Raw genomic sequence first — 27,919 nt, 5'->3', positions numbered from 1 at the left:
TTGTGTCATTGTGCTCCCTGTCTGTCTCTATCCCTCTCTTGTCCCTTGTGTTATACTGAGAGTGTCAGCTCTCTGGGGCAGAGATGGACTGTTCTGTGTTTGTACCGAGCCTGGCACAGTGGGATCCTGGTCCATGACTGGGTCTCCTAGGCCCTACCATAAAACAAATAATTTATTATTTAATTTTACACTTTAATTTGGTAATCCTTTTTATAAGCTACAATATGTACTAAATATTGAAACGTGTAATAAATATAAAATGCCAAATCTTATGTTTTAGCTAATTTTAAGCAAGTGCAAGTTTATTACTCTTCAGAAATTGGACAGAAAGATTCAGGTCTGGTAAACACCAGGAAAGGCAGATCTGTGTGACGTTTCATGGCATTTCACACACCCCCACACCCCGTTATAAGCAGGCTGCCTTAGGGAAAATATGACCCAGGGAGAACTTGTATTTTGGCGCCGCTGGCACCTGCTGCCTCCCTGCATTCCCCTCCCACCCTCTATTGCCACTGGCCCCCCAGTGCCTCCCTGGGCACCCCATCCATCCCCCCATTACAACTGGCCTCCAGTGCCTCCACCACCTCCCCATCACCGCTGGCCCCCACTGCCTCCCACCTCTGCATCCCCCCTGGGCCTGCTGCCTCTCTGAGCTCCCAACCCATCCCTTCATCAGCCCTGTCCTTCGCTGCCTCCCCTGGCCCCCATCCAACCCCCCATTGCCCTTGACTCCCAGGGCCTCTGCATCTACCCTGGACCTGCTGCCTCTCTCAGCTCCCAACCCACCCCCCCATCACCCCCGAACCCCACTACCTACCACCCAATGCATTGACCGGAGCTTCCTTCCATGGCCTTGCACCGAAGGCCCGCCCTTCTCCTTTCCTCTTGACCATGTCACCCCTCCCCCCCACCCTCCCTGAGCACAGTGCAGTGGGCGGTGGCCCACGCCACCCTCCCGTAAGGCTGGCCCTGGTTCAAACTAAAGGCCTATATCATGGGGAACAGGGGGAGGGAGTGCACTCCAGCTATTCCTGGGAACATGGGCAACTGACTGTAGGGAAGAGCTGTTGTCAGTGTTAGGGACTGAATCCAGAATACGAGGAAGTACAAAGATGGCTTTAAATCACCATTTCCTCCCTTCCCACCCACAGTGAGTCCTGGACACACTGTGCGCTGTAACGGAGAAATGGGGACTGAGTGTGGATGATTTTGCAAGATTGGTCCTTAGGCTGCTTCAGAGTCAAGCTGCTTCCGCACACTTCAGAGGGCAGGATGTGAGGATTCCAGAAAGTACAGTTAACATTTGCACTGTCCACCTCCTGTGTGTGTGAGTGAGAGAAGGAGAGAGAGAGTGAAGCTGTTGAAATTTCCAGGCAGACTTACCCATTAATTTTTCGAGAGATTCTGGAAAAGAAAAACAGCTCTTTAAATACCTGCACATTGTTTTATCTAAACTGCATAGTTAGAAAATGTAACTGTTTTTTATTACAATCCATATGTCCTGAGAAATACGTTCCAGCCCAATCAACCATTATAACACACAGTCAATTTTTAAGCTTACAGCATTTCTTCATTAAATTGTAGGATTTTCTGCACTAAAATCCATAGCTTGATATGTCCCTGTGGTTCACCAGCAGTTTATGGCTAGATTATTAAAGGTATTAAATCTCCCATTGCTTTCAAAGGGAGTTATGTATCTAAATGTCTTTAAAAACTGACCCTTAGTCCTCTAAACAAAATTCACAGTTATTGATTTTAAAACCCAATGTCGAGCTGTATTCAATGGGACTATGTTGGATTAAGGCATATATGGTTCTGTTCATGGGATCAGACTCTAGGCTGTATCAAACCTGAGCTGCTACAGAGATTTATGTGAACAGGATGATGTAAAGATTAAAAAAAGATAATAAATATATGTATATCCTGTTAGCTTCTCTAGGTTAAACTGCTGAAAAATCCATGCTGACTTACTCCTTCCCATCTTGTTAGATCCTGAAAAAAAGAAACACATCTAGGTGTCAGCACATTGCTTTATCCAAACTATGTCATAATAAAATGTAATCTGATGTTGTCAACTAGAAATTGTCCTAAATGATGAGCTAGAGAAGAACAATACTTTGGGGACTTATACTATATAATATTTAAACATTATCGCCATACACTCTTTTTATGGAGGAGCACTGGTTCCAAAATAATTAAGGGTTGAGATAAGCTCACTTTTTTGAAAAGGTGATTTTTCCAAGTGCTCTAAAATCCATATATGATGTCGATGGTTCTTCTGTGTACCTTAACTGTATTTCCTGGTTTTCAGACATTTAAGTATAATTTGCCCTGGACAATGGTATGGAATGGAATGGTACGAGACACTGTCTGCTGTCACAAAGTTTTTGGTCAGTGAATAGTGCTCTTCCAGCAGTAGGTGTCATAGTGTTTTATAAAGGTGGATAAGAAATTGTTTCCTCATTTTACAGAGGTGTAAACTGAGGCAGAAAGGTGTAAACCTTCACAGAAAGTCATTTTCAGACCCAAGACTCTTCTTGATTCAGGAAGGTACATGAGCACAATGTCCTCTATGAATACCTCAGTTAGCCCCATCATTGAAACCCAGCCCCCAGCTCTGCAACTGGAATAACCTTGCTGCATTCATCAAGACAACAGTAACAATCAGATTTTCAATCTGGATCACCATAATTGATTTAAATTTAAAGATTCTGAGAAACATTTTCTGCTTATTAACATTCTTCCTGTGAAATAATTTACAACAATTTCAAGAAATTCAATATTAGTTTTTGGAAAAGGAACCAGTAAACAATGATTTTTTTTAATGGATAGGTTAGAACATTGACAGTAATGGATGAAATCCTGCCCCATTGAAATAAATGGGTGCTTTGCTATTGACTTAAATAGGGCAGAATTTCATCCAAGAAATCACTCCCAGATCATTATTTTGTTTGAATGTAAACACACAGAAATTAATGAAAACAGGTCTTCTATGTAAGAATGCAAAATTATAATATAATATAATATAATATAATATAATATAATATAATATAATATAATATACATCAGCTTGGCTGGTTCAAAGTCAAATCAGTAAGTTGTTTCCAGTGGAAAGGAGAAGGAAAGGAGTTCAAGGAGCCATTTACATATTTTAATACAACCGACCTGTATTTGGCTGAAATCGGTGAAAAAATTAGTGCAGACTCTGCTATTCTCTCCTCAAGTGTTTCTAAAAGATGGAGAGGAAATGTTTAAATATATAAGCACTGTATTAAAAAGCAGTGTGCAATCATGCAAAGTAATTTAAAATAAAAATGTTAAACTATCAGATACATAAATGCAGCAAAATCCCAATATTCTGAAGTGCTCAGAAACCATTCCAAACCTTAAATCTGGAAATTCATAAAATCAGGGGAAATTGTAACAACATGCAAATACTGGAGATACAGAGATATGTCAGATTAAACACAGTCTGTAAAATACAAAGTTACCCAGGAAGGTTTTATACACAACTTTTCCTCCAACTCCAGGACCCTATTCAACATATACATGAAGCTGCTGGGACAGGAGCCCAGATCTTTAAAAGTTACTTACACATATACCTCCCATTGACGCGAATGGAAATACATTTGGGGATCTGAGCCAATGTGCAAGGCTGGTCCATGTTGCGCCCTCCCCCCACAGCCCTGCAGCAGCTCCCCACACCCCCCTCCACCCTGAGCACCCCTCCCCCTCCCGCTGCAGCTACCCACCCCCCCGGCCCAGGGAGCCATGCGGCAGCTCCCCACCCCAGCTCACCTCTGCTCTGCCTCCTCCCCGAGCACGTCACCCCCGCTGTAATTCTCTTCCCCTCCCAGGCTTGCGGCGCCAAACAGCTGATTGGTGCCGCAAGCCTGGGAGGCAGGAGAAGTGGAGCAGCAACAGAGTGCTCGGGGAGGGGGCATAGCAGAGGTGAGCTGGAATGGGGAGTTGCCAACCACTTTTTAATCAATTTTCTGTGTGCTTTATTGATATTGTATAATGCTAATTTTAAATCATAATGTCATGCGGTACTAAGTCAAATGCTTTACAAGAGTCTAAGCATATTACATCTTCAAAGCTTTCTTCATCAAACGTAAGAACATAAGAGCAGCCATACTGGGTCAGACCAAAGGTCCATCTAGCCCAGTATCCTGTCTTCCAACAGTGGCCAATGCCAGTGGCCCAGAGGGAATGAACAGAACAGGCAATTATCAAGTGATCCATCCCCTGTCGCTCATTCCCAGCTTCTGGCAAACAGAGGTTAGGGACTTTTAATCTGATTTAATTTCTTACTAATCGAAGAATGAAATCAAGTTTGTTTGACAAGACCTATTTTCCATAAAATCATGTTGACTGGTATTAATTATATCCTTATGCTTTAATTTTTTATCAATTTAATCTCATATCTGATTTTCCATTATTTCCCCCAGGATTCATGTCTGGCTAACCAGCCTATAGTCATCTGGGTCACCTCCTTTGCCCTTTTCATATATTGGCATGTCTTTAGCACTTTCCAATGTTCTGGAATTTCCCCAGTATTCCTGATTAAAAATTTACATTAGCAAGGCGGAGATCTGCTCAGTGAGCTCTTTTAGGGTCCTCGCGTGCAAGTTTTACTGGGACTGCTAATTTAAACACATTTTTTCTCTATTAGATGGTGTTTGATATCCCCCTTGGTTACAAATCACCTGGAATGGATTTCATCAGCCTCATGTGATACAAATATATCGTCCTTCGTCTTTCCAAATACAGAACAGAAATAAATATTTATTGAATGCTTCCCCTTTAACTGTATCATTAGCAACATTTTTACCATCTCCATACAGTAATGGACCTATACCGTTGCTAGGATTTCTTTTGTTTGTAGAATACTTTAAAAAATGCCTTTCTGATGTCCTTAGCCCTGCCAACCGTGGATTTTTCCCTGGTGTCTTTATCAATTTTCTACATTTCACAACTTCTAATGTATATTGATTGCTAACTACTTCCCCTTTTTCTATTTGTTAAATGTTTCTGTTTTACTTCTAATTGCTGCCTTCATTTTGCCACTGAACGAGAATGGACTTTTAGTAAAGTTGGTTTCTTTCTTGACTGTGCAATCATGGCTTTTTGGTCATCTTATAAACTCTTCTTAAAAAGCTCCCAATTTTCATCCTGGGCTTTCTTGGTTAGCAATTGTTATGTTGTTTCATAGCCTTGGAGTTTGTTGTATTAATTTAGATGGAATAAATGGCCCTAAGAGTCAAAGATGTTAACATCACCCAGTCACTGTCCAGCCCTGAACAATGTAAAACAAGGTTCGGGATTTGTTGTACAGAGACCTCAGACTGCTTAGTATCAGGACAAACACACTATTAAAATCTTTTTAGCCTTTTATTAAAGATACAGAAAAATAAGGAAAACAGTTAAAACCTTTGACATGTGAAGTATTAAATAAAGCTTTCATTGTCACCAGCTCTCTTGTTCCTATCCTTTTAGCTGGAGAGAATTTCAGAAGAAAACAAAAACAAAAGCAAAACACCTTGTTTGACAGTCTCTGAGATGGTACCAAACATGGTAATAATTGTCCATTTGCAGAAAAGAGCAGAAGTTAGTTGGACTGACGGGAGCCATTGTTGAGTTAAAATTTGATCCCATTTCCTAGAAGATAAAACAAGAGAAACACACAGAGAAGGAGAGAGTAAAGAAGAGCAAAGATAGAAAATGGATCTATCTGCCTTTGGTGTAAACTCTCACTTGCAGCCTCACTGCTAGAGAGACAGTGGCGCAGCACCCACTCAGAGACCTGGCAAGCTGGTACTAGCATTGGGCTGTTTCGGGCATTGTTTTTAGCTGCCTCTTCCTGGTAATAGTTTTACAGCAGAGTTGCAAAATATATAGTCTGGGCTGGCTAAGCCAGACTCTTATTAGACAGAAAGGAAAAGGAGAGGGATGGGATAGAGAAGAAATGAGTTAGGAAGGAAAAGGACACATAGAGGGGGGCAGAGAGAAAGACCAAGTGTTACACATCCCAGGGGGTGTGCAGGATTTAATTAGAGCTGATGGAGATGGTGAGTTAATGTAGGCCCCTCTCTCTGGCCCAGTCTGGTCAGAACATCTCTTAGGATTAGGATGAAGATGACTCAGGGTCCCAGGGGACGGTGGGGGTTGCAGACATGATGGTGAATTTCACTATAATTTATCAGTCATAATCTTAATACCATTATTTCATTATATCAGTAGGCCTTTCGCTTGCACTAATTCAGTCTTTGTCTTGCTTTTGTACCTTTTCCATCAACACTCGTTGTTATAGGTGACTGTGACACTTCATGGGTAGGATACATTTTTGGGCCCAGTTATTGCAACACATTCTCCTGGATCCTCAATACTACTGGGTGGCAAAATATATAACTTGCTCCTATCTCTAACTGGCCAGAAGATTGTATCTCATTGTCACAGGGTGTGACTGCCTTGCAGTGCCCCCATCTGTCTAAGTGTGGCATTCCAGGCACTCCCTGCTCTAATAACCCACGTCAAGTCCTCTTGACTCAATGGTACCCACCCTGGAGCTAGTTTATTAAAAAACCTAGTGGAAAATAGTCCATAATGAAAGTCCCAAATAAACAAAAGGCTTTTGGGACATCTCTGAGGCCCACCCTCTGAAACTTGCCATAGTCCCCAGAAGGTTACGTCTCAGTCTCTGTATCTCTATTTATGGCTAATGCCCACAGCCCTCCTTCTGAGTATGGGTAATTAATGCAATTGTTCCCTCTCTCCTTAAATTAGGTATCCCCAGTTCTCCTCCAGGAGCACGGCTGTAATTTAGACCACTGTAGGGTCTTAGCCAGCTGCTCCCTCAGCTGGTCCTTTTCCCTAGTTAGTGCTCAAGGGTTCAGCAGCCTCATCTTCTCCTGTGTGTATGCCTTGTTATGACAGAGGAGGGAGCATATATGTTAGTCCCCCATGTCCCAGCTCATTCCTGATTGGTTGGATGAATTGGGAGCCTTGCCCCACCCTCTGTGCATGGCTCCTGGTCCTGGAACCTTAAAAATATAGTGATGGGATATCCTACCAAGCACCATTCAGTCCCAGGATCACTTCCCCTCTGTACATATCACCCTTAGGTCCTTATATTGGACCTTTCAAATACATAAAAGGGCCAAGCCAGGTGGCAGGGTGGGCTGACCACTAGGCACTTTAAGGGACAGACTGCCCCTTCACACTCATCCTACAGCCACAGAACTGGCCCCTGTAATCCACACATTTATGAGCTCAAGGTTTGATTACTGCACATCATCAAAGCTAGGTATGTAGCCACATACCTTGAAACACTCCTGAACTTCCAACTGTCATAGTTTCAGGCTTAACTGCAGCTTTGCTCACTATGAGTTTCCCAGCAGGTCTGACCAGGGTCCAGGGCCTGTGATTCACCTTTCCACAGAGGCTATAACAATGTATACCTGTTACCAACTAGTCCTCACAAAGCAAAACACACTTATTCTTTGGGTAAAAACATTACAGAGACATATATATAAGTTTCTATATTCACACTAAAAGCTTGCCACAGGTCACCCGTCTGTCTTAAGGGGCATCATGAGGCCAAAGTCCTTCCAACCCTTACATAGAAGGTCCTGTCCATTTGCTGGACTAGAAGGAAGGACCCGAGTCAGTTTAAATTTAACCTTGTTATGCCCAAAGTCCTTTCGTTATCTCTTGGACAAAACCCAGTTTGAATCAGTATATAGGAGCCTTTCTGGCAGGTGGAGCAAGTGCTGGAGGAACCAACTAGGGGCAGAGCTCTTCTAGACCTGCTGCTCACAAACCAGGAAGAATTAGTAGGGGAAGCAAAAGTGGATGGGAACCTGGGAGGCAGTGACCATGAGATGGTCGAGTTCAGGATTCTGACACAAGGAAGAAAAGAGAGCAGCAGAATACGGACCCTGGACTTCAGAAAAACAGACTTTGACTCCCTCAGGGAACTGATGGGTAGGATCCCCTGGGAGAATAACATGAGGGGGAAAGGAGTCCAGGAGAGCTGGCTGTATTTTACAGAATCATTATTGAGGTTGCAGGAAAAAAACATCCCGATGTGTAGAAAGAATAGTAAATATGGCAGGCGACCAGCTTGGCAAAACAGTGAAATCCTTGCTGATCTTAAACGCAATGAAGAAGCTTACAAGAAGTGGAAGATTGGACAAATGACCAGGGAGGAGTATAAAAATATTGCACAGGCAAGCAGGAGTGAAATCAGGAAGGCCAAATCACACTTGGAGTTGCAGCTAGCAAGAGATGTTAAGAGTAACAAGAAGGGTTTCGTCAGGTATGTTAGCAACAAGAAGAAAGTGAAGGAAAGTGTGGGCCCCTTACTGAATGAGGGAGGTAACCTAGTGACGGAGGATGTGGAAAAAGCTAATGTACTCAATGATTTTTTTTGCCTCTGTCTTAATGAACAAGGTCAGCTCTCAGACTGCTGCACTGGGCAGCACAGTATGGGGAGAAGGTGACCAGCCCTCTGTGGAGTAAGAAGTGGTTGGGGACTATTTAGAAAAACTGGATGAGCACAAGTCCATGGGGCCGGATGCGCGGCATCCGAGGGTGCTAAAGGAGTTGGCGGATGTGATTACAGAGCCTTTGGCCATTATCTTTGAAAACTCATGGCGATCGGGGGAGCTCCCAGATGACTGAAAAAAGGCTAATGTAGTGCCCATCTTTAAAAAAGGGAAGAAGGAGGATCCAGGAAACTACAGGCCAGTCAGCCTCACCTCAGTCCCTGGAAAAATCATGGAGCAGGTCCTCAAGGAATCAATTTTCAAGCACGTAGAGGAGAGGAAAGTGATCAGGAACAGTCAGCATGGATTCACCAAGGGCAAGTCATGCCTGACTAACCTAATTGCCTTCTATAATGAGATAACTGTCTCTGTGGATGAGGGGAAAGCAGTGGATATGTTATTGCTTGACTTTAGCAAAGCTTTTGTCACGGTCTCCCACAGTATTCTTGCCAGCAAGTTAAAGAAGTATGGGCTGGATGAATGGTGGATAGAAAGCTGGCTAGATCATCGGGCTCAACAGGTAGTGATCAACGCGTCCATGTCTAGTTGGCAGCCGGTTTCAAGCGGAGTGCCCCAACAGTCGGTCCTGGGGTCGGTTTTCTTCAATATCTTCATTAAAGATTTGGATGATAGCGTGGACTGTACTCTCAGCAAGTTTGCAGATGACACTAAATTGGGAGGAGTGGTAGATACGCTGGAGGGTAGGGATCGGATACAGAGGAACCTAGACAAATTACAGGATTGGGCCAAAAGAAACCTGATGAGGTTCAACAAGGACAAGTGCAGAGTCCTGCACTTAGGACGGAAGAATCCCATTCACTGTTACAGACTAGGGACTGAATGACTAGGCAGCAGTGCTGCAGAAAAGGACCTAGGGGTTACTGTGGACGAGAAGCTGGATATGAGTCAACAGTGTGCCCTTGTTGCCAAGAAGGCTAACGGCATTTTGGGCTGTATAAGTAGGAGCATTGCCAGCAGATCGAAGGATGTGATCATTCCCCTCTATTCGACATTAGTGAGGCCTCATCTGGAGTAATGTGTACAGTTTTGGGCCCCACACTACAAGAAGGATGTGGAAAAATTGGAAAGAGACCAGCGGAGGACAACAAAAATGATTAGGGGTCTGGAGCACATGACTTATGAGGAGAGACTGAGGGAACTGGGATTGTTTAGTCTGCAGAAGAGAAGAATGAGGGGGGATTTGATAGCTGCTTTCAACTATCTGAAAGGGGTTTCCAAAGAGGATGCATCTAGACTGTTCTCAGTGGTACCTGATGACAGAACAAGGAGTAATGATCTCAAGTTGCAATGGGGGAGGTTTAGATTGGATATAAGGAAAAACTTTTTCACTAGGAGGGTGGTGAAGCACTGGAATGGGTTACCTAGGGAGGTGGTGGAATCGCCTTCCTTAGAGGTTTTTAAGGTCATGCTTGACAAAGCCCTGGCTGGGATGATTTAGTTGGGATTAGGTCCTGCTTTGAGCAGGGGGTTGGACTAGATGACCTCCTGAGGTCCCTTCCAACCCTGATATTCTATGATTCCCTGGAGGGGTTTACAACTCAAGTTATTCATGTTAATCACAACCCCCATTATTTTTAGTTCCTGGTGGAACTATGGTAGCCGTCCCCCAGGCCTGGAGATGCAGGCAATTTCTACTGAGAGTGATGCATAAACAATTCATAAATTTAATACAATATGGTCCCAAACCATGTTGCATTCATTTGCAATATTTCTCACATCATCTTCCAGAAACTTCCTAAAAATGGAGCAGCCCATCTGCTTAGCATAGGGTGACCAGATAGCAAGTGTGAAAAATCGGGACCGGGGTGGGGGGTAATAGGAGCCAATATAAGAAAAAGACCCAAAAATCGGGACTGTCCCTATAAAATCGGGACATCTGGTCACCCTAGCTTAGCAAAAAAAAGTTACTACATTTGTTCAGTGCTCTACTTTGTGGGTTGGCTCTCTAATGAATACAGTTGAATACAATGTGCTTATCCTTATAAAAAAGCACCCAGTTGTGAAGAGAGGAGAAGCAAACAGAAGGAGTTGGCCTAGGGGGAGTTCCCACAGAGCTTTTTTGCCTTTCCGGCTTCTGTGAGCAGTAAATACAAACTCTGAAGAGGCTCTTAGAAGGAAGTCAATATGGATAGTTAATGAACAGCTGTTGTGACCTGCACAGGATGTGCCATGTTTGTCTTCCTCCCAGAGGATAGAAGCAACTTCGTCTGTACAAAGTTCAAGCTGATCTCCATATTGGAAGAGAAATTTAAAGGACTAGAGACTTTGACTCCCTTAGGGAACTGATGGGCAGGACCCCCTGGGAGGCTAATATGAGGGGCAAAGGAGTCCAGGAGAGCTGGCTGTATTTTAAAGAAGCCTTATTGAGGGCGCAGGAACATACCAACCCAGTGTGCAGAAAGAATAGCAAATACTGTAAGCGACCAGCTTGGCTTAACAGAGAAATCTTCAGTGAGCTTAAACACAAAAAGGAAGCTTATAAGAAGTGGAAATGTGGACAGATGACTAGGGAGGAGTATAAAAATATTGCTCAGGTATGCAGGGGTGTAATCAAGAAGGCCAAAGTGCAATTGGAGTTGAAGCTAGCAAGGAGCTATATAGGAAACTTTCCCGGTGTCACCCTCTCCGGAGGAGGCTTCCATTTGGTTAGTTGGACCATACATTCTAACGATGATTGATTCTGAAGCTCTCCCTGCAGTCAACACAAGATAGTATTTGACTCAAACACATACATCTGCAGATATACTGAGGCCCTTTTTTGGAGCAACAGGCCATCTGCGGAACTGTCCATGTTTGGGTTGCAATGTGATAGACTACCAAGGGACTACCAAGGACATTGACGTGTTCCTTGTAGATGCCGTCTTCGAGGTGACCTGTGGACTGTACTGTGGCCAATCACTTATACACATCCTTGTCTGAGTCAAACACTGGTAACGAGACTGTGAATGAAACATACAAGGATTGTGCTACAACACAATTTTGAGAAGATAAACAACTGTCTCGGTTGGAATGTGGTGTCACAGACCCAATTTGTCTCATAGTTCCAATGGATACATGCGGAAATGCATCTAAACATACAGATCTCTCCCCTTCAGGCCTTTCAAAACATTTAGGGCAATACCAATTTAATAATTGTTCTTTGATTAGATTGGGGATCCTTCTCAATTCTAGAACAGACTTCATATAGACCTTCATTTTCATATTCTACTTTGTGTAAGGTTAGACTTCCTCCGGTTACAGAGTTTTCACAATTAGCCTTGTGTTTCCAATCCCCATAGGGAATTCCATGTCTGAGGGATGTGGAATTGGTTAAAGAAGATATAGGCGTTACAGCCTCCCCCCTTTGAATTCTCATTTAATGGCAGAATTTTTTTCCAACCACTTGATGGCAGTGATGTCACCCCTGTTAATTGATACTTAAAGGTGACTTCTTCCCCTCTAATTCCTGTAACATGTTGGATTGGATGGTTGATGGATTCAGGATGGGGATCCAAATTTACAATTTCTGGAAACTCATTTACGTGAGGTGGTCGAACAATTAATCTAGTTTGACTCCACCAAACGCTATTATTAGGTAATGGTTGGAGAAGTGTACACATTCCTGCTCTATATTTGCCAGACATATATGTGGGTACATTGTGGGTACCCCTGGGGGGAGGGATAGCTCAGTGGTTTGAGCATTGGCCTGCTAAACCCAGGTTTGTGAGTTCAATCCTTGAGGGGGCCACTTCGGGATCTGGGGCAAAATCAGTACTTGGTCCTGCTAGTGAAGGCAGGAGGCTGGACTCAATGACCTTTCAAGGTCCCTTCCAGTTCTAGGAGATGGGATATCTCCATTAATTATTATTATTAGTCCAGGCAGATAGTTTGGTCCGCCGTTTTATCGCTGTGACCAATTTTCCCTGATTTTGTTTCTATTGCCAACTTATGATTACCTCATATCCTTTTGACTTTGAATCATGTGAAGGTGAAGATTTAGTCTCCTCTTTCCAACCCCAAAGAATATTCACCATCGCATCAATACTTAAGATGTTTAAAAGATGTGGGAATGAGTCTGTAGAGTCATTTGCCAGGAAATGGGCATATAGCTTTAAAGTAAGTTCATTGCCTTGATTGCTGATAATAGTTTGTTCAATCTCTGTTGGCGGTGCGATACGTTTCAAACATTCAAACACCTGAGTGTGGAGGCGTCGTCGGGTATTATGGTCCTGGGCAGCTTGGTGTACTTTATGCAGGAGTTTAACCCCAAAGTGTTGATTTTGGCTTAGTCCTACCCTCAAGGCAAAGATGAAGGAGTAGCAGATCAGAAATCTCAATGTCCATTTCATGACTGCAATCATCTGAACTCCAATTATGGCAGGTTTTTAAGAGACGATTCAGCTAGCTACTGGGAAGCAAGCTGCTCCTGGGACCTGGATGATTGATACAGCTTTAACTGATTAGCATGGTAGATTTTATCTTTAGTACGCTTGCCTCCTATTACTCTAATTTTGTACACTGCTGAACTGAGTTTATCGATTATTCAGAAAGGTCCAATCCACAGATTACACAACCTATGCTTTGGTGCTTTGTAGGATAACAATATTATATCACCAACCTCCCAATTATTCTCTCTTTGGGTTTTATCGAAGTAGGCCTTAGCCTTGCGTTTTGATTTCCCCAATTTTGCAGCTACCTGCAGATGGATCTGATTTAAATGTTCCTGCAGATGTTGCAGGTAGGTATCCATTTTGATTCCCTCCAACTGAGTGCCACTGGTGTGCCAAATTAGGTGTTCTCGCAACCTCATACTTTGGCCTGTCATTACTTCAAAGGGTGTTTTATCGGTAGATGCAGCAGGAGTTGCCCTTAGTGCCATGAGAATTAGAGGCATGAAGGAATCCCAGTTGCGTCCATTGGCATCCACCAGTTTCCTCAGCTTTACTTTTATGGGCCGATTTGTATGTTCCACCATCCCAGATGACTGTGGTCTGTATGGGATATGTAGTCTCTGTGGGACACCCATTAGTTTAAGACAGTCCTTGGAGTGTCAGGTTTCCTGCTGGCTCACCAATCTGTTGACCTAAATTTCATGGGTTCGTTTTTATGGCTCGCATCCGACCAGAAGATGTATAGGTTCTTGTCCAATTCAGACTACAGAGTTCAAGAACTCAGAGATTTCTATATTGGGAGAGGACTCTTGGGGTGCTTGGCAAGAAAGCATACACTGAAGACAATACCAAATTGATAAAATCTTTAATGCCATTAACATAAAAATAAGGAATGCAATGAAACTTATAACTGCAAAACAGTAAAAGAATTCCAAAACTCCTGGTGGTAACATTTCTATTATAAAAAGAACAGGAGTACGTGTGGCACCTTAGAGACTAACAAATTTATTAGAGCATAAGCTTTCGTGGGCTACTACCCACTTCTTCAGATGCATATAGAGTGGAACATATATTGAGGCGATATATATACACACATACAGAGAGCATGAACAGGTGGGCATTGTCTTACCAACTCTGAGAGGCCAATTAAGTAAGAGAAAAAAATATTTTGAAGTGATAATCAAGCTAGCCCAGTACAGACAGTTTGATAAGAAGTGTGAGAATACTTACAAGGGGAGATAGATTCAATGTTTGTAATGGCTCAGCCATTCCCAGTCCTTATTCAATCCTGAGTTGATTGTATCTAGTTTGCATATCAATTCCAGCTCAGCAGTCCCTCATTGGAGTCTGTTTTTGAAGTTTTTCTGTTGTAAGATAGCCACCCGCAGGTCTGTCATTGAATGGCCAGACAGGTTAAAGTGTTCTCCCACTGGTTTTTGAGTATTATGATTCCTGATGTCAGATTTGTGTCCATTAATTCTTTTGTGTAGAGACTGTCCGGTTTGGCCAATGTACATGGCAGAGGGGCATTGCTGGCACATGATGGCATATATCACATTGGTAGATGTGCAGGTGAACGAGCCCCTGATGGTATGGCTGATGTGATTAGGTCCTATGATGATGTCACTTGAATAGATATGTGGACAGAGTTGGCATCGGGCTTTGTTACAAGGATAGGTTCCTGGGTCAGTGTTTTTGTTCAGTGATGTGTGGTTGCTGGTGAGTATTTGCTTTAGGTTGGGGGGTTGTCTGTAAGCGAGGACAGGTCTGTCTCCCAAGATCTGTGAGAGTAAAGGATCATCTTTCAGGATAGGTTGTAGATCTCTGATGATGCGCTGGAGAGGTTTTAGTTGGGGGCTGAAGGTGACAGCTAGTGGTGTTCTGTTATTTTCTTTGTTGGGCCTGTCTTGTAGGAGGTGACTTCTGGGTACTCGTCTGGCTCTGTCAGTCTGTTTTTTCACTTCAGCAGGTGGGTATTGTAGTTTTAAGAATGCTTGATAGAGATCTTGTAGTTGCTTGTCTCCATCTGAGGGATTGGAGCAAATGCGGTTATATCTTAGAGCTTGGCTGTAGACAATGGATCATGTGGTGTGTCCTGGATGGAAGCTGGAGGCATGTAGGTAAGTGTAGCGGGCAGTAGGTTTCCGGTATAGTGTGGTATTTATGTGACCATCGCTTATTAGCACAATAGTGTCCAGGAAATGGACCGCTTGTGTGGATTGATCTAGGCTGAGGTTGATGGTGGGATGGAAATTATTGAAATCATGGTGGAATTCCTCAAGGGCTTCTTTTCCATGGGTCCAGATGATGAAGATGTCATCAATGTAGCGCAAGTAGAGTAGGGGTGTTAGGGGATGAGAGCTAAGGAAGCGTTGTTCTAAGTCAGCCATAAAAATGTTGGCATACTGTGGGGCCATGCGGGTACCCATAGCAGTGCCACTGACTTGAAGGTATATATTGTCCCCAAATGTGAAATAGTTGTGGGTGAGGACAAAGTCACAAAGTTCAGCCACCAGGTTAGCTGTGACATTATCGGGGACACTGTTCCTGATAGCTTGGACAGTCTCTACGCAAAAGAATTAATGGACACAAATCTGACATCAGGAATCATAATACTCAAAAACCAGTGGGAGAACACTTTAACCTGTCTGGCCATTCAATGACAGACCTGCTGGTGGCTATCTTACAACAGAAAAACTTCAAAAACAGACTCCAACGAGAGACTGCTGAGCTGGAATTGATATGCAAACTAGATACAATCAACTCAGGATTGAATAAGGACTGGGAATGGCTGAGCCATTACAAACATTGAATCTATCTCCCCTTGTAAGTATTCTCACACTTCTTATCAAACTGTCTGTACTGGGCTAGCTTGATTATCACTTCAGAAAAAAAAATTCTCTTACTTAATTGGCCTCTCAGAGTTGGTAAGACAACTCCCACCTGTTCATGCTCTCTGTATGTGTGTATATATATCTCCTCAATATATGTTCCACTCTATATGCATCCGAAGAAGTGGGCAGTAGCCCACGAAAGCTTATGCTCTAATAAATTTGTTAGTCTCTAAGGTGCCACACCTATTCCTGTTCTTTTTGCAGATACAGACTAACATGGCTGCTACTCTGAAACATTTATATTATAAGTACCTTAACCTAACATACTCACACCCACTCATACTCTATATTGGGAGAGGACTCTAGGGTGCTTGGCAAGAATGCATACACTGAGGACAATACCAAATTGATAAAATCTTTATTGCCATTAACATAAAAATAAGGAATGCAATGAAACTTATAACTGCAAAACGGTAAAAGAATTCCAAAACTCCTGGTGGTAACATTTCTATTATAAGTACCTTAACCTAACATACTCACACCCTTTCTTGAGGACCCGGTAATAGGAGGTGACGGACCAGCCTCACTCCTGGCATGCCTGATTACGCGATGGTGTTGGCTTCCCCAATGGTTAGGAATGTTGAGTAGTTATACTATACTGCACAAGCTGAGCTGATAGTGTGATAGAAGGTAGAATAGATAGAAAGAGAGATAAAAAGTACTCCAAGAAACCGAAGCTTCAGAAGTTAGAAGAGCTTAGAATTTAGAAAAGCAGAACCTAGAAGAGCCTAGAAGAAGTTAATTCAACTAAACTCTCTTGCAAGGTATTTTATAGGATCCTGACCTATGGAAATCAGGCCCAACCATATACCCGAACCTTATTTCTGTACTCTAAGACATGTATAGGTACCCTTCTCCTATAGGTTAGTAAATTATGACACTTATTTTCTAAATATATTAATGAGAATGATCTCATTCCAAAACTGCCAACCTAGGCTCTCTTGATGACCTTGAGTTGTGGTGTACCCTGTGGTTACCAGCTGGTTGTAGAAGCTGGATAAACCTGTGATGTGCTGTGGATAGTTCCCCCTTTTGTTTCCTCAAAGTCCAGGGACCATTCTTATTTGTGTCAAAGGTTGCCAACTTTTATGATGACATAAATATAACTGATTATACTTTTTGCTATATAGCACATTTTAGCAGATCTTACAGGCCGGTAGGCTTCTTGCATTTCAGCATTTCAGCAAAACTTATTATTAGGAAACACATGCCTCAACACATCCTAAATTCCAATTAATACCAATAAAATATAAGAATAAAATGGATTAATATCAGAAAAAAGAAACATATTAATTAATACTGCTGGCTGGATTAGTAGGATATAATAGCTAGCAAAATAATCCCATAAAGCCCTAGCTGGGATGATTTAGTTGGGGTTGGTGCTGCTTTGAGCAGGGGGTTGGACTAGATGACCTCCTGAGGTCTCTTCCAACCATGATATTCTATGATATGCAAGGCCTCCATGCAACCATCTCTATCCTACCCATGGTTCACAGATACTTTGGTGATGGGTTTAATATAGAAAACTGAATAGAACACAATAGGAAGTTCCTCTCTCTCTATCACCATGACCAACCAATACTGCTCTGCTGTAATGGAACTGTGAAACCATTGACCGACAGAGGAAGCCTCATGAGCTCAGGAGAGAGAATTTCCATGGGAGCCAGACCTAGGGTATAGAACTCATTCTGACAAGCAACAAGAATGAGCACAGACCTCACTAAATATAAAGCTCCTTCCTTTGCCATAGATTTTCCACCAGAAATTCTTCATGCAAATTGAAACACACAACAAACCCTCACACAGATGCAGAATAAATAACTATCCCTAAAACCGAGTCATGCTACAGGCTGGGAAAGAAGGAAGAGAACTGCTGTTTCTATGTTTAAATATTTGGGACATTATCAGGTATTACCATGGTGGAAGCCATATAGGTAGCTTGATAGACAGGGAGGGAGAGGTCCCAGGAGAAAGAAGGTAAGTGTCAATTAATTTCTAACTAGTTGTTTGCAAAGGGACATTTGTCCCACTGCTATGCAGGGCAATAAGAAGATGGATTGCTTGTGCTCTTCTTTTTCCCCACAGCCAGTCCTAGACTGACGATGGGATTCCAATGCAGGGAGTTTCCTAAATTCTGCAGAGCAGAGAGCAGACTTTGCTCATAAAGGGCTATGCTCTGTTTTGTGTGGTAAGACCTGGGCATTATAACTGTGCCAGTTCTTATCAGCTACCAATATTTTGCCTCACATGGTTTATTATTTAACCTTAGGAACACCCTGTTTTATTGCCTATATACCTCAAAGGTTTGTGTGATCTTTAGATGGTAGTTACAGAAAATAAAACACGGAAACCATATAGCATATCTGCAATAAATGTAGATCTAAATCTACACATACCTGTTTTCCTGTACTAGGAATTGCTTGTGCAGTATATATTGCTAAGTACCCATGGAATCATTATACATATATCTATCTACCTATATCAATATCTAGGTATATAAAAATAAACACTAACATAACCTTCATATGTGGCACTGGTAAGACTACTACTGGACACAGTTCTGGTGTCCACACTTAATAAAAGATGTCAAAAAATTGGTAGGGATTCAAGAGGAGAGTGACAAGAATGATTGAAGGTCTGGAAAACTTACTTTACAGTGAGAGAATAAAGCGGTGCTATCTATGTAGTTTATCAAAGTGTCCTAGTTTCTTCCCCTCAGCGTTACTCCTCTTCAGAGGATGATTAAGATTTATTGGATCCCTGGGTACAAAGAAGATTTGGGCCCCTCACACTCTTGCCTTGGGGCCCCGCCCGCTGTTCCTCACCTTTCCCCCATGGCCCTGTCTCCTGGCCTGGCCGGAAGCCAGTAAGATCTGCCCAGAGAATCTGGGCTGCTGTAAGGAGCCCTGGACGCTCCACCTGTCCTGGATGGAACGCCAGGGACCTGGGCCAAGGGCTGCTCTCTGGCACCCCAGTTCCTCACCCAGGGCAGACTCCCCACAGCTGCCCAGGCTCCCTGGACAGATCTTAGTACAATCTAGGATGACCATACACCCCGTTTAGGTGAGGACAGTCCCCTTTTTAAGTCCTGCCCCAGATGTCCTGACCTTTTTTTTTTTTTTGGCAAAACTGGGCATTTGTCCATCATAGTTGGCAAGAGCAAATGGGACAAATGCCCAGTTTTGTCAAACAGGGCCTGGGGGGGGGGGGGCAGTTCCACCTGGGGAGAGGGAAGAGAGGGGCTTGGGGGTCCCTAGAAGGGAAGGTCTGTTTACAAATAAAAGAGAGGGGGAATTTTGGCTGTCTAAAAGGCCCATTCAAATAGGGAAGGAATTAATCTGAATGAGGGTGAGAGGGGAGCAGAGAAAAGCCTAGATAGCTTATATATAATGTAGTGGGATGACTGGAAAAGTCTTTTTAAAAAAACAGCTATGGGGGAAAACCAGCTATTTAGTAAAGACAACAAAGGAACCATGCACAGTTGCCTCACTTTATTTTACTGCCTTTATTGTTTTAAATGAGTTAGAACTGCCTATCTTATTGTAACTGGGTTGATAAAGAAAAACATGTAATGATTTAAAACACTTCAATTATTCCTATTTAACTCAGATACAAGATGTAAATTTTCCTTTTTAAGTGGTTTGAGAAGCTGATGTAGTCAGAGCATCTGAGCACAGGCTGTGGAGCCAGAAAAATGAGTGCTCTTCCTTGCTAGGTGATCTTTGCTTGTTGAATAACTTTGCATTGTCTGAGTTTCCACATCATAAAATTATTTTTACTTACTTACCTCCCCGCAAGGCATGAGGATTAATGATTTAGCTTTTATAAAGCAGCTTGAAGTTTAAAAACACTGAATATAAGCTATATATTTATTGGAAAAATACCAGATTGTAAGCTGCTCAGGGCGGAAGCCTTGTCCCTTTACATGTCAAAGAATCTAAAACACTAATTTTAAAAGGCAGCATAGAAATCAATATGAATGAAATAAATGGTTCAATGCACTAAAAATGTGTCTGTCTTAAAGTTGTCATCTTGTCAATAAATTGTTTGGTTTTGAATTAATAACCCTGCTGATACTTGTGACAGTAGTATTGGAGCCTGTAGTTTTAGTTGAGTGAGTATGCACAGCTGCGGCTGTCTGTACACATAATACAGCATTATGCCAGAGAACTCTGCCTAAGTGCCAAATATTGCAATAGCTGAAACATGAGGTTTTTTATTAAAACAGTATTGTCTGTTAGAGACTGGGAGTCAGGACTCATGAGTTCTCTAATTAGAAGTGATACTATATTTACTCAGTGCTTGATTGTAGGAATTCACTTAACGTGTGTGTTTCCTTACACCTATGTGTAAAATGGGCGGGGGGGGGGGGGGGGAAGGGCTCAGGGGGCCAGCTCCACAAGGCAGGTGGAGGGGGGGAGGGCAGAGACCATCTTTTTGTTCTGTGTTTGTACAGGGCCTGGCACAATGGGGTCATGATCATAGAATCATAGAATATCAGGGTTGGAAGGGACCTCAGGAGGTCATCTAGTCCAACCCCGTGCTCAAAGCAGGACCAATCCCCAACTAAATCATCCATGACTGGGGCTTCTAGCACTGCCATGGTACATCTAATAAATAATTCAGAGCACCTAGCACAATTGGGTACTTGGTCATGACTGGGGCTCCTAGGCCCTACACACATATAATAAATAAATAAATAACTTGTTCCTGGTCTACAAACACCTAGAGAGACTCAAGATATCTAACATTGGGTTGCTCTTAAATCTGTCAGTCAGAGGCATAAAAAACAACCAGCTGCTGGAAGTTCAAGCCAGAAACATTCAAGCTGGAACTAAGATGCAACTTTTGAATAATGAGGGTAATTAATCATTGGGACAGATGCCCACACCTTCTGGTGTATGCGGAGCTGACCCAACCACTCGGATTCCCTCCCTTGGATTCTTTAAATCAAATCTGAATGTCTCTTTCTAAAAGATCTGCTCCAGCTCAACCATGTTAGGGTCAGTGCTGGAATTAGCTGGTGGAATTCTCTGGCCTGTTTACACAGGTGCTGAGACTGCATTAACACAGTGGTCTCTTCCAGGCTTGGAATCTATGAATTTAATGTGTCTTAATAATTTATTAATTTTATTATTTAATAAATTAGGGATACCACAATCCCCACTTTTTGTCTGGTACATACATTAGATGTTCAGTGTTTTAATTATTATTATTTATTTGTACTATGTGCAACCTAGCAACAGCCCAACAGGGCTAGGCAGTGTACACATGTGTTTAATAAAATAAAAAACCAGACCAAACAGGTTTATATTCTACGTATGAAGCAAGAGAACAAAACAAACACTTGAGTGGGGGCGGGGGCATGTGGAACACAAGAAAACAATAAGATGATTGTGATTTCGGCTCCCTGAATGCTGAACCACCCTGAGTTTTTTGAAGGAGGAATTTGAAGGAGGAAAATACTGTGGTTTGCATGTTTCATATCATTTATATCAGTAAACATCATTCGCTCTGTCTTCAAGTGGTCAAATAAAAGTTGTAATCACAAGCCTTTATGCAGCCTTTTTTGAATGAAGCATCCCTCCAGTCCAGCTTCTTCTCTACATGGGTTACTTACTGACAGAGATAATTTATTTTAGGTTTTCAAAACATCTTTGGATTGTTTGCCCTGATCAGGACAGAGGTCTTATTTTTCTTTGGTTTCTATACAGTGTCAAACATACCTATAGCACTGCTTTAGTAGTAATAATAGTTATTTTAATTTAAATCATTCTATAAATGAGATGGCACTATACATATATTCTTGTGTTTTTTAATATCTGCAATTAATAGTAGAACTGGGTGAATAATTGATTTTTCAATTTGGTGTCAGAAACACACACCCCTAAAAATAAAGTTAAACAAAATGTTTCATTTTGTTTTTGAGTGTTTTACCCTTTTGTGTTTTGTTGTAATTAAATTAGCTAATATTTAGATGAAACAGCATTTTGAAATGAAAGGTTAAAGTGTTTCATTTACAAAAAGTCAAAACAAAACATTTCAACTTTTTCAGAATTTTTTGATACCATTTTTTTTCAGCAAAAACTATTCACAAAGTTCAACCTATATGCGCCAACTGTTTCAGTTGACCTGAAAAATAAAATCACCTAGTTCTTGCTGACAGGCTCATGTTCCCAACGGACCTTTAATTGGACAAACAGAAATTAAACAAGTAGATTAAGAAAATTGACAGAAAATCCTAAATGAACTTTCATCTTAAGAATCCACCTATTTATAAGATATGAAAAAAAAGGCAGCAAGTGACATTTGTACCTAAGTTGGAGGATGTGTTTTAACCACGTCTAGACCTCAGTGTGATGGAAAGAATATTTGAGATACTTCTGCTAAAATAGTTGATGTTGTTATTTATGTATCAGAACAAGGGAAAAAGCTAAGCACTCTCAAGGAGACACAGGAAAATAACAATTGCCGTGTTGTATCTGAAAAGGTGCAAGAGGCCTGTAATAGCCATTACTGAATAACCTGCACATACAGGAAATTGTATCTGACATATTTTATGTTCCTTTACTACATTGTCTTTGCTTGAGCTTGATTCTATTTTCTGAAGGAATCGGTACAGGTCAATTAACATTGAGAACCTGGCAGTTTCAACATGCTATTTTGCCCCTTTTCTACCTGCTATCTTTGTTGTGTGTGTGTATTACTCTGTGAGGTACGAAAATTGTCTCTCCTCTTTTGTACTCTAAAGCTTGTCACATTTGAAATTAGGCCAGTTTGAGGGTCGTTGAAGTTACCCATTATTAAAGTTTTATTAGACTTAATTGCCTCTTTGATCATACTCATTTTTTTCATAAATACCATCCTTTTGCTGATCGATGTGCTGATACAATAACGCTATAAGACAGGAACTTCAACAACAAAACTTACAATTTGTAGGAATGGAACAAAGCCTCATTTAGAAAAAAAAGTATGAAAATGGACTCACATTTTCACTTTGAAGATAATCACAGTCCCTGTGAGTGGCTTCTGAAATATACCGTTGAGTAAGAGCTTTGATCAGAACTCACTCTCTTCTCTCTTTCTCTGAAACAGAAACCAGTCTCCCTTCTGGAAAATCAACGTGCAAGTTTCACTCACTGCAGCTGATATGCAGAAAAGTTCAAAGGTTCAAAGAGAAAGACTCTCCCTGTTATGTTCCCAGCACACATACACAGAGTTAGAAAGAAACCATACTCTTGCTAAATGGTTGCAACATAACACTACTCTATTTCTTTGAATCCAGACATTTAACACTCAACAAGCAAACACAGAAATAGATCCAGCAGACTGCTAACTAAGGAGGAGAGGAACAACTCAACCCATCTTGATCCAGACACTCTTGCAAGCAGTACCAGGTAAACCCATATAATTTAAAGTGGCAAGTGTAGGTATTATGTCACCTCACTCTTTAAGTGTGAAGGTACATTTGACCTAAATCAAATAAAATTATAACAATTCAGCAAACAATGGGGTTTCCACAAAATCAAAATTTTCCATGAGGAAATTTCAGTTTGCTGAAATTTTTGTACCTACATTGAAAGCGTCTTCATGAAGAGTTCTCTTAAAATATCTGCTCAATGTGCAGCAGCAGTCAAAAAAGTTAACAAAATGTTAGGCACCCTCAGGAAAGGGATAGATAATAAGACAGGAAGTATCATAATGCCGAAATATCAATCTATGCTACACCCATGGGTTGGATACCACTTGCAGTTCTAGTTACCTCATCTCAAAAAAGATACATTAGAATTGGAAATGGTGCTGTGATTATTTATCCCTTCACAAGAACCAGGGGCCACTCAGAGAAATTAATAGGCAGCAGGTTTAAAACATACAGAAGAAAGTACTTCTTCACACAACACACAGTCAACCTGTGGCTCTCATTTCCAGGTGCTGTTGTGAAGGGAAAAACTATAACAGGGATCAAAAAAGAATTAGATAAGTTCATGGGCTATAAGGTGGATAGAAAGCTGGCTAGATCATTGGGCTCAATGGGTAGTGGCTCCATGTCTAGTTGGCAGCCGGTATCAAGCAGAGTGTCCACAGGATGGGTCCTGGGGCCGGTTTTATTCAATATCTTCATTGATGATCTGGAGGATATCGTGGATTGCACCCTCAGCAAGTTTGCAGATGACACTAAACTGGAAGGAGTGGTAGATATTCTGGAGGGTAGCACTTAGGACAGAAGAATCCCATGCACTGCTACAGACTAGGGACCGAGTGGATAGGCAGCAGTTCTATACATAAAATAAATAAATTAATGGAGACATCCTATCTTCTAGAACTGGAAGGGACCTTGAAAGGTCATAAAGGCCAGCTCCCTGCCTTCACTAGCAGGACCAAGTACTGATTTTGCCCCAGATCCCTAAGTGGCCCCCCACAAGAATTGAACTCACAAAGCTGAGTTTAGGGGGCTAATGCTCAAACCACTGAGCTATCCCTCCTCTGCAGAAAAGGACCTAGGGGTTACAGTGGACGACAAGCTGGATATGAGTCAACAGTGTGCCCTTGTTGCCAAGAAGGCTAACGGCATTTTGGGCTGTATAAGTTGGAGCATTGCCAGAAGATCAAGGGACGTGATCATTCACCTCTATTCAGCATTGGTGAGGCCTCCTCTGGAGTACTGTGTCCAGTTTTGGGCCCCACACTACAAGAAGGATGTGGAAAAATTGGAAAGTGTCCAGCAGAGGGCAACAAAAATGATTAGGGGGCTGGAGCACATGACTTATGAGGAGAGGCTGAGGGAACTGGGATTGTTTAGTCTGCAGAAGAGAAGAATGAGGGGGGATTTGATAGCTGCTTTCAACTACCTGAAAGGGGGTTCCATAGGGGATGGATCTAGACTGTTCTCAGAGGTAGCAGATGACAGAACAAGGAGCAATGGTCTCAAGTTGCAGTGGGGGAGGTTTAGATTGGATATTAGGAAAAACTTTTTCATAGGAGGGTGGTGAAACACTAGAATGGGTTACCTAAGGAGGTGGTGGAATCTCCTTCCTTAGAAGTTTTTAAGGTCATGCTTGACAAAGCCCTTGCTGGGTTGATTTAGTTGGGGATTGGTCCTGCTTTGAGCAGAGGGTTGGACTAGATGACCTCCTGATGTAGGGTGACCAGATTACCAGTATAAAATATCGGGACGGGGGCGGAGCCAAAAAGGGGGGGCGGAGCAAAAAAGGGTGGGGACGGAGCGAAAAAAAAAGTTTTAAGGGGCCTGGGGCATTAGCAGGCCCCGCGCGCTGCCCTCCCCGAGTCCCTGTGGAGCCTCCCGCCCCCTGGCACGCCATGGGCATATGCGGGGTGCAGTGGGTCTGGGCGGGGGCAGCGCGGAGCGTGCAGGAGCCGGGGGGGGCGGCAGGGGCCGAATCCCCGCTGCTGCCAGGGAGCCCTGCGCCTCTCCCTCCCGCTCGCGACTGTGGCTCCTTCCCGGCGGGATGCGCCTCCAGCTGCCCTGGGCACATGCGGCGCGCGTCCCCCGTGCCTAGTTTCCCTCCCGCCAGGAAGGAGCAGCTGGACGCGCGCCGCATGTGCACGGGGGAGGCCGGGGGGCACATCCTGCCGGGAAGGAGCCACAGCCGCGAGCGGGAGGGAGAGGCGCGGGGCTCCCCGGCAGCAGCAGGGATTCGGCCCATGCCCTCGCGCCACCCACCTGGCCCCTGCTCGCTCCGCGCTGCCCCCGCCCGGACCCAGCGCGCTGCCCTGCAGGCTGCAGGGCTGGAGCAGCCTTCAGGCTGCGCTCCCGGCCCCGAGTGCAGCAGCCCAGGCAGAAGCCCTCTGGCGCGGCGGGGGGGCTCACAGCTGAGCCCCCCTGTCTCCCTCCCTTGCCAGCCCCCTTTTGCCCGCCCGGTGCCCGGGTGCTGGAGCTCACTCATCAGCTCCAGGATCCAGGCACCGCCGCCGCCAGCCCCTCCCTCCAGGTTTGCGCCGCCATGCTGCAAGCCTGGGAGGGAGGAGGAATGCTGGGGAAGAGGTGGGGCCAGGGCGGGGATTTGGGGAGGGAGCCAATGGGGGAAGGAGAGGGCAGAGCCGGGGCGAGGGGGGCCCGAGCGCCGGAGCGGAAGGGAAAATTTCTTCTTTGTCCAGTGTCCCGACCAAACATTGGTCGGGACGCGGGACAAAGAAGCAAATATCGGGACAGTCCCGATAAAATCAGGACGTCTGGTCACCCTATCCTGATGTCCTTTCCAACCCTGATATTCTATGAAGGATAGGTCTACCAATGACTATTAGCAAGTACAGTCAGGGATGTAACCCCTAAACTCTGACTGCAAGAATCATAGAATATCAGGGTTGGAAGGGACCTCAGGAGGTCATCTAGTCCAACCCCCTGCTCAGAGGAGGACTAATCCCCAGACAGATTTTTGCCCCAGATCCCTAAATGCCCCCCTCAAGGATTGAGTTCACAACCCTGGGTTTAGCAGGCCAATACTCAAACCACTGAGCTACCCCTCCCAGAAGCTGGGACTGGATAACAGGGGAGCAATTACTTGATAACTGCCCTGTTCTATTGATTCCCTCTGAAGCACCTGGCATTGGCCATCATTGGGAGACAGGATACTGGACTAGATGGACTATTGGTCTGACCCCGTATGGCTGTTCTTATGTTCTCAGGCCAATGTCCCAGAGCACTCTGTATGAAAATTGTTTACAATTTATAGATCATATAATGAAACTGATGCAGAAAACACTTTGTTTATATCTCCCCTTCTGAACAGCCCCTTTCTGTTGCCCTATATCCATGTCTATGTTACAAACTTTGTTTAATTCAAGTTATGTCAGCACATAACCACATACACACACAGTTAATGTATCTTCTGTGCACTGCTCATACTCACCAGGAGGGCTTGTGTCAATGCAGAGTGCAGTGCACCATGCGTAGGTACCGCAGTGTGCCACACATCACTGTCCGATACAATGCCTTTTGGGAACTTTTCATATGTGTTGTGGGGGTAGAAATGAGTCATGCTGGGAGCTTGGGGTCAAATTCCCAGCATGCAACTTCTTCATCCTATACATCCATCCACATCCCATAATTTTCACATATTGTTTAAAAAGCCCACAAACTTGTGTGGCACTTTTCTGTGTCTGCCATCTCTGACAGAAGTATGGATCCAACAGAAGTCTGCACCATTCCCATGAACATTGCAAATACAGGACACACAATTATCCTGCATTTGCAGACCTACAGGAAGTACCGCAACAATAATTTCTTCATGGACAATTCCTTCATGGACAAGTTGCTAAAGAGCACAGGAAAAAACAATTCAAGGGCCATTAATCATCTCCTGTTTTGGAGGATTGTGATTCTAGACAATGTGCAGGAAATCAAGGATAGATTTGCAGCATCAGACCACCTGGACCCAGAGTACACATAGAAAAAGGACTACTTTTCTATTGTTATGCAAACTGGATCACTGGGGACACTTCACTGATATCAGTATGGGCTGGTCAGGGAAGATACATGATACTCACATCTTTGAAAACCCAGGACTTTTCAGAAAGCTACAAGCAGAGACTTTCCTGACTTATGGATTACCACTGGCAATGTTGAAATGCCAGTGGTGATTCTGGGTGACCCAGCCTACCCCTGGCTCCCCTGGGTCATTAACATGTACTCTAGCCATCTTGACAGCCCCAAGGAAAGATTCAACTACCAGCTCAGCAGATGCAGAATGACAGGTGAATGAGTTTTTGGTAGATTGAAGAGATGCTGCCATGGTTTACTCACAAGATTGTCTCTCAGTGAGAAAAATATCGCAATGGTTATAGCTGCCTGCTGTGTCCTGCATAATAGCTGTGAAGCAAAGTGGGGAAGTTGCCATCATGGTAGAGGGTGGAGGCTGTCTACTGAGTTTGAGGAGCCAGACACAAGGGCTATTAGAAAAGCTCAGCATGGAGCAATACAGCTCAGAGACACTTTGAAGAAGCACTTTTAACAGTGAGCCACAGTAATTCATTGTGTTGTACTGTGCTCTACCTAGCTCTGCTGTTTTGGGATGTGTTAGGAATTCTGTAGTGCTTGATGTATGAATATAACACTGTCACTGCACCT

At 43.3% G+C, this 27,919-nt stretch overlaps 1 protein-coding gene across 2 annotated transcripts in view; it reads right to left on the bottom strand.

Annotated features, from left to right (window-relative positions):
* LOC103307237 (butyrophilin subfamily 1 member A1-like) overlaps nucleotides 1–27,919 on the bottom strand; it is a 134,907-nt gene that overhangs the window by 44,998 nt on the left and 61,990 nt on the right. Inside the window, exons 1-4 of one of the 2 annotated variants that reach the window (XM_065570856.1) lie at nucleotides 22,823–23,215; nucleotides 3,166–3,229; nucleotides 1,972–1,992; nucleotides 1,384–1,404 (exon numbers count right to left, since the gene is read on the bottom strand). In XM_065570856.1, coding sequence (XP_065426928.1) covers nucleotides 1,384–1,404; nucleotides 1,972–1,981 — 31 coding nt within the window. In that variant the 5' untranslated portion in view covers nucleotides 1,982–1,992; nucleotides 3,166–3,229; nucleotides 22,823–23,215. Of the gene's footprint in view, nucleotides 1–1,383; nucleotides 1,405–1,971; nucleotides 1,993–3,165; nucleotides 3,230–22,822; nucleotides 23,216–27,919 lie in introns of those variants that run through there. The other variant, XM_065570857.1, reaches the window with a different exon arrangement.

Source organism: Chrysemys picta, chromosome 17, assembly GCF_011386835.1.
Source record: "Chrysemys picta bellii isolate R12L10 chromosome 17, ASM1138683v2, whole genome shotgun sequence".
In the NCBI taxonomy this organism is placed as follows: domain Eukaryota; kingdom Metazoa; phylum Chordata; order Testudines; family Emydidae; genus Chrysemys; species Chrysemys picta.
This window is presented reverse-complemented; position numbering and strand designations above follow the sequence as displayed.